This window comes from Acomys russatus, chromosome 8 (genome assembly GCF_903995435.1).
Source record: "Acomys russatus chromosome 8, mAcoRus1.1, whole genome shotgun sequence".
Taxonomy (NCBI): domain Eukaryota; kingdom Metazoa; phylum Chordata; class Mammalia; order Rodentia; family Muridae; genus Acomys; species Acomys russatus.
The window spans coordinates 4930851-4938726 of record NC_067144.1 but is presented as its reverse complement, the minus strand read 5'-3'; the positions used below and the strand labels follow the sequence as shown (position 1 = coordinate 4938726).

At 39.0% G+C, this 7876-nt stretch overlaps 1 protein-coding gene across 1 annotated transcript; it reads left to right on the top strand.

The window, feature by feature from the left end:
- Nucleotides 1–213: 213 nt before the first annotated feature.
- LOC127193362 (olfactory receptor 2L13-like) lies at nt 214–1152 on the top strand. Its single transcript, XM_051150693.1, has one exon. The coding sequence runs from the start codon at nt 214–216 to the stop codon at nt 1150–1152; it is 939 nt and encodes a 312-aa protein (XP_051006650.1).
- Nucleotides 1153–7876: the final 6724 nt, after the last annotated feature.

The window sequence follows — 7876 nt, the reverse complement described above, 5'->3', positions numbered from 1 at the left end:
AATAGAGAACATAGTCAGAGGTAAGAGGGGAGAAATACTCAGTTCATATTTCAAGATAAATTTGACAAAGTGACAATGTGGGAGGAAGAACAACTCAGTGTAACCATTCATTCATTACAAGCCAGTTCCTCTTTATTTTCCTGTTCTATTTCACATGGTAAGTGTATTTATTTTCAGGTCGCTCTTTTCAAGAAAGATAAGAAATAAGTTTCCATGGAGAAATGGAATCAGAGCTCTACTGATTTCATGTTGCTAGGGTTGTTTCCACAAAACCAAACTGGCCTGCTGCTTTTGCTGCTCATCATCTTTGTCTTCTCTCTGGCCTTGTTTGGCAACTCATCAATGATCCACCTCATTCGTGTGGATCCCAGGCTCCACACCCCCGTGTACTTTCTTCTCAGTCAGCTCTCTCTCATGGACTTGATGTGCATTTCTACCACTGTGCCCAAGATGGCATTTAACTTCCTCTCTGGCCGGAAAACCATTTCTTTCATGGGCTGTGGAGTGCAATCTTTTTTCTTTCTGACCATGGCAGGCTCTGAGGGCTTGCTCCTGGCTTCCATGGCCTATGACCGCTTTGTGGCTATCTGCCACCCACTTCATTATCCCATTCGCATGAGCAAAGTAATGTGTGTGAAGATGATCATAGGATCCTGGATATTGGGCTCCATCAACTCTTTAGCACATACTGTCTATGCCCTTCATATTCCTTACTGCCGTTCTAGATCCATTAACCATTTCTTTTGTGATGTTCCAGCCATGTTGCCCCTGGCCTGTATGGACACTTGGGTTTATGAGTACATGGTGTTTGTGAGCACAAGCCTGTTTCTCCTACTTCCTTTCCTTGGCATCACAGCTTCTTATGGACGGGTCCTTTTTGCTGTCTTCCATATGCACTCAAAAGAGGGAAAGAAAAAGGCCTTCACCACATGTTCAACTCACTTAACTGTGGTGACGTTTTACTACGCACCTTTTGTCTACACCTATCTTCGACCTAGAAGTCTCCGTTCCCCCACAGAGGATAAGATTCTGGCTGTCTTCTACACTATCCTCACCCCCATGCTCAACCCCATAATCTATAGCCTGAGGAATAAGGAGGTCCTGGGGGCTATGGCGAGAGTCCTCGGGACAGCCTCTTCCACAAAACCTTGATATTCCTTCTCTGCTCCTCTTTCAACTCCCTTAGGACATGTCATAGTTCAATGCTGTCTGTTGGAGATGTAATGTCTGCCACACACATTTATAGCTTTCGCATAATTCATATGAGTTACGAATAAATGATGTTATTTTTAAAAACTAGTATAATTATTCACATGTTTAACTCATAACATTACATTGAATATTATTATAAAACATAATATGATACATTATACTTTATAAGTGCACAAATATTGCTGTGACATGATAATACTTATGTTGATATTTACATATTATTTATATACAAAATTTACATGAATTAATTGCTTCAATCATATATCTTGCTTTAATTCTTTTCATTATTAAAAGTCTGTGTATACTGAATATTTACAACACTTTGCAGTCTGGAATGTTCCCACTCGTGTGACCAATACTCACATGGGGCTTGTGCCTACTATGTAGAAAAATAGAGCAATTTCAAAGTCATAGAATATTTTCACAACATCAAAATTAACCACAATAAGTACTACCTCACCCCAGGTATAGTGGTTATTATCAACAAAAAAATGGTTATCAAATGCTGTTGTGAGTGGAAGTATGCAAATCTATTATGCAAAATTCATTGAAATGAAAATTAAAACAGTCCTTATGGAAGAGTATATTTCATCAATAACATAAAAATAGGGAAATTATGGGATTGGTCAACTTCCCTATTAGGCCAAATGGAAATAAACTAAAGTCAAAGTATTTAAGAGACTCCACCCAATTTTTTTATTAATTTATTCTTGTTACATCTCAATGGTTATCCCATCCCTTGTATCCTCCAATTCTTCCCTCCCTCCTATTTTCCCTTTATTCCCCTCCCCTATGACTGTGACTGAGGGGGATTACCTCCCCCTGTATATGCTCATAGGGTATCAAGTCTCTTCTTGGTAGCCTGCTATCCTTCCTCTGAGTGCCACCAGGTCTTCCCTTCCAGGGGACACGGTCAAATATGAGGCACTAGAGTACGTGTGAAAGTCATATCCCACTTTTATATTTTTCAACTTAATACGGAATAGGTTACTTATATATTTCTTTATAGTATGTTGAACTGCCACGTGCGTTTTGTGATGCTTCCCAGTCCATTAATGGTTCTCTCTATTTGAGCAATCTCTCCTTTTCTTTTGTTTAATTGGTACAAGGCTCTGTTTTTATCTTTGAGATGCAGAGGCACCTCAACATTTCCAAATCAATTAATGTAATATATCATACAAATAGACATAAAACCAAATATTACTTCAACATTTCAATAAATGCAGAAAGAGACTTTAACAAAACCCATAATGAGTTCATAATAAAAGTCATAGAATATAACTAGACCAACTTTTTTGACATAGTAAAGTCTATACATGCAACACCACAGCCAAATTCATTTTAATTTGAGTTTTTAAAATGGTGGCTAGTTCCGTTTTCATGTCTTGAACCGCTTTACTCATTTGCTTTGTCTGTTTGATTGTGGTTTCTTGTTTCTCCTCGATGGCCTCTATTTTGTTTGTTTGTATTATCCTGAAATTCTTAGAAGGATCTATTCATTTCCTCTTTATGATTCTCAAATAACTGTGTAAGTGTAGCGTTAAGGTCATTTTCCTGAGATTCAGCAGCATTAGAGTGTCTATTGATGTCTGGGTTTCCAGTGGAGCTATGCTGTCCTGGTTTTTGTTGTTTGTCTTCTTACCTTTTACTTTAGGCTGAGAGAGATGGAATTTCTAGATTCATCCGAGTTCTGCCACCTAGGACCTGTGATTTCCTAGGGTTCCTCTGGCTACTTGTTCTCCTCAGAGGAATAATGCGATGTTCCTTCCACTGTCTTGATTCTTTGTTCAGCAGAGGTCCTATCCTGCTCCAGTACTCTTGGGGCTTGTGGTTCCGAAGCCCTGGGGGAAGTCCAGCCGTGGTGGGGTAAGGGTGGGGGTGGGAGCTTCTTTTTATCATCCCCACTTGTTTAGTCCCAAAGACTGTGTTTTGGATAGTGGCCCGTTTGCTCACCTGTTTTCTGTGCAGCAGAAAACAGCCACTCGCAGTGCAGCAGCCACCTCAGTGGACTGTCTGTTCTCCAGGGCGTCTGTGCGCTCTCCCTTATTTGGAGGAGCACAGGGCATTCTTTGTTTGTGCATTCCGAACTGGGAATTGTTCATCTGCAACGGTAGGAGGGGGGGGCGTGGGTGTGTGGAGCTTGGTGCTCCTGGGTTGCTCCCTTCAGTCCATTTCCCAGCCTCTGGCCTCTGCCCTCTTCCCAGGGTCTACACTGTGCACTGCCATCTTGTCCCTCACCACCAAAATCATTTTAAATCTATAAAAATATCTAGATGTAACTCCACTTTAATCATCTTTCAGCAACACAGAACTATCCACGATCTCATGTCTCCTTCAATATAGCGCCTGAAGCACTTCATGAATCAGTGAGGCCAAAGAAAGAAACGAAAAGAATACAAACAGAAAAAGAAGTAATCAAACTATCCGTATTTTCAGATGCCATGATATACATAAGAGATCCCTAAAATTACACCAAAACCTCCTAAAATAACCAACAATCTCAACAAAATGTAGAACACACACACATATGCAGGATATGGAAACAATTTACAAATCCATAACATTTCTGTAAACCAACAACAGAAAGAGGTCATGGGCACACTCCCATTTGTGATAAAGACATCTTAAAATAAACCTAATCAAGGAGGTGATCTCCAAAATGAAAAAAATTAAACCTCTGATGAAAGAGATTGTGAGACACTCATAAAGGGAAGGACTGTCAGCTCATGTTCATGAATTGGTATAATTGTGGTTCTGAAAGTGACTGTATAATAATTTACAGGTTCAATAAAATCCAATAAAAGTTTGCATCTTCTTCAGGGGTTTAAAGTTGTCCCCAAGAAAACTGTTATTTTGATGAATTTCCCTTTATTAGTCACTTGTGGTTTTTCTCTTGTAGTTTTACTGCCCTTTCTTTGTTTTGTGTCTTTAGGGTTTTAACTATAATGTTCTGTGTTGTGCTTCCTTTTCGGTCATATCTATTTGGTGTTCTGATGTTCCACGTGCTTCCTTTTTCCTGTGTGGATTTGCCTTCCTTTATGTGGGGATATTTTCTTCTATGAACATCATAATGTGTCATTGTCCTGGATTTTTCTTTTTCTTCCATTCCTATAATTAAAAGATTTAGTCTTTTGATGCTGTCCCAAGGTTGTTGAATAGTCCTTTCATGTTTAAACCTATGAGCATATACAGGGGGAAGAAATCTCCCTCAGGAACAGTCATAGGGGAGGGGAATAAGGGGAAAATGGGAGGGATGGAAGAATGGGAGGATACAAGGGACGGGATAACCATTGAGATGTAACAAGAATAAATTAATAAAAATAAAAAAAACAACAAAAAACTGAATATACTTTTTAACTTAGTGATTAAATTCCTCTACTTTATCTTCAGGTCCTGATAGTCCATCTTCAACCTGAGTCATTTATCAGCAAAACTTTCCCCTTACTTTTCAAATTGTGCTACTGAATTTTGATTTCTTTCTTCATCTCAGTTTGGGTTTTCTTTGTTTTCTGTTCCCCCTCTATTGAGTTTGTTTTTTAAATCCTGACTTATCTTTACAATTTTCTCAGCCATAATGCTATTTTTGTTTTGTATTAATTATTTTTCTGTTGCTGTGATAAAATACCATGATCAGCGAAACTCGTGGAGTAAAGAGTTTAATTTGGTGTATAGTTCCAGGCCACAGCAATTGGAGCACAATGCTGGTAGTTCATAACTTTAACTTCAGGCAGGAAGCAGACAGACAGACAGACAGACAGACAGACAGACAGAGAACTGGACGTGACTTGAGTTTTTAAACTCTCAAAGCCAGCCCCCAGTAACATACTTCCTCTAGCACTACTGCTTTTACTAAGCCTCCCCAAACAGCACCACCAACTGGGGACCACTTGTTCAAATGTCCAAGGTTGCAGGGATCAGTTTTCACTCAATCCACACAGACTTCAACCAGAAATTTATTTGTATTCTTATACAGTTCATTCATTCATTTATTTCTGTCCTCTTTAAAGTCCTTGAATTCCTTGACTATGTTTGTAATTGTTCTTTTAAATTCTGTGTCCTGAGGTTAGTATGGGTTAATTCTCATTGAACAACTTTCCTGTAGGACTATTGGTTTAGAGGGAGACATATTGTCTTAAACTTTCATATTGCTTGAAGTTTCATGATGTGACCTGGGCATGTGGACTTATCGCTTTGGATATGCGTCTGATATGGGATTATGAGCTTCCTCTGATTATCAGAAATTTTTGCTGTTGCACTAATTTGATTGATTTCAGATGAAATGTGGAGAGTTTGTAGGTAAGTTATTCATATATTAGGTGAGATTGGGTTGATTCTAATTCACAGGTAACCAAAGATGTGCTAATATAGCTCCTATCTGGGTCTGAATGTAGAAAGATGGAGGTGTGTAACTGATCCTGAGTAAACTCACTGATACAGTATGTGAATGGGATTCTAGATTATTCTGGGTATGGAGGGTGGCACAGGTAATAGAGATCTGGATGGGCCTAAGTAGGGGTCTCGAGGAGTCATCCCATTGGATTATACTCCTGTGTGAACAGGATGGGCTATGGCATGCATGTGTGGACACCCTGGGATGGAGGACCCAGATGTTCTTACACTAGCCTTTACCTAAGCTTTCCTTTTCAAGGGAAATGATCATATTGAATCTTGAAATCTAAGCTGTGTGATTTAACATGCAAAAGTTTTACCCTGCCATCTAGCTATCAGATTATGACTGCTACTAGTAAGGCAAACTCTTGATTCTCTTCTTTGTAAGCTCTGCCAGAACAGAACATATTAGTGTTTATCTCAGTATAAAAGGTGGATTTAAGGTGATAGAATTAGATTCTGTTAAACACTCAGAGCACACAGACTGTGATCCAGAGCCCAGAGTAGGATCTCCAGAAATGACAAAAAATGTCGCTTGTGTTTATTTTGAGGACACCATAGTATTTATTTATTTTGAAAAAATTTTAAAATATATTTTATTAATTTATTCATATTACATCTCAATGGTTATCCCATCCCTTGTATCCTCCCATTCCTCCCTCCTTCCCATTTTCCCCCTACTCTCCTCCCCTATGACTGTGAATGAGGGGGACCTCCTCCCCCTGTATATGCTCATAGGGTATCAAGTCTCTTCTTGGTAGCCTGCTATCCTTCCTCTGAGTGGCACTAGACCTCCACATCAAGGGGATATGGCCAAATATGGGGTACCAGAGTTTGTGTGAAAGTCAGAGCCCACTTTCCACTAAACTGTGAAGAATGTCTTGTCCATTGGCTAGATCTTGGTAGGGGTTTGAAGTTTATGGCACGTATTGTCCTTGGCTGGTGCCATAGTTTGAGTAGGACCCCTGGGCCCAGACCTGCCTGCCATAGTGTTCTTTTTGTAGGTTTCTAGGATCCTGTGGATCCTTCTATTTCCCCATTCTTCCATGCTTCTCTCATCTAGAGTCCCAACAGGATGTCCTCCTCTCTGTCCCACTTTCCTGGTAAGTGAAGATGTTTGTGAGACATGCCCCTTGGGCTAGTGTCCAGATATAAGTGAGTATATACCATTTGACTCTTTCTGCTTCTGGGTTAACTCACTCACTATGATTATTTCTAGTTCAATCCATTTGTCCACAAATTTTTGGAATTCCTTGTTTTTAATAGCTAAGTAGTATTCCATAGTGTAAATGTACCACAGTTTCTTTATCCATTCTTCTACTGAGGGACACTTAGGCTGTTTCCATGTTCTGGTTATTATGAATAAGGCTGCTATGACAAAATTAACCAAAAAAGTCAGTATCCTTTCTATATACAAATGACAATCATGCAGAGGAAGAAATTAGGAAAACTATACCCTTCATGATAGCCACAAGCAATATAAAATATTTAGGAATTACTCTAACCAAGCAAGTAAAAGACTTGTTTGAAAAAAAATTCAAAACTCTGAAGAAAGAGATTGAAGATGACATGAGAAGATGGAATTATCTTCCTTGCTCATGGATCAGAAGAACTAACACAGTTATTTTTCCTTAGAAAATAATAACAATAATTTTGCTGGTTCTGGAAAAAGTCCTAGAAATTTTCTGGTGATTATATAGAAGTTGTGGCTTGCCTATTGCTTTCGATATGTGGACAATCTGGCCATCTTTTACAATGTTTATAGCAATCCCATAAGTAAGTCTCTCTCTCTCTCTCTCTCTCTCTCTCTCTCTCTCTCTCTCTCTCTCTCTCTTTCTCTCTCTCCATCTCTCCCTCCTTTCTTCCTCTTATCTCTGTGTGTACACATGTGGATGCTGGTGTTTGTGCATGTGCTAATGGAATTTACAGAAAAATATCAGATGCCATTTCTTTGGTACCATTCACCTTGTATTTTGAGTTATATTTATAATGACAGGAAACTGATTGATTAGGCCAGAGTGATTGTTAGTGAGTCCCAGAAATATTTCTATTTCTACTTCCTTGGTGGTGGAACTACTTGAATACCACCATGGTGTCTGAAGATCATACTTGGGGCTTGGTAAGCACTTTGTCAACAGAACTGTCTCTTCACCTCTACTTCCTACTTTTGAATGCCTTCTTCTCAGAAAGAAAAATTTATTTCTTCAATGTTTATATTTTTCATTAGAGAAGTGTTTTGTATCTTGGTCAGATTATGCCTACATATTTCGTTTTT

What these genes read in the sequence shown, in the direction of transcription:
- LOC127193362 (XM_051150693.1), top strand. Translation starts at nt 214, where the DNA reads ATGGAGAAATGGAATCAGAGCTCTACTGATTTCATGTTGCTAGGGTTG.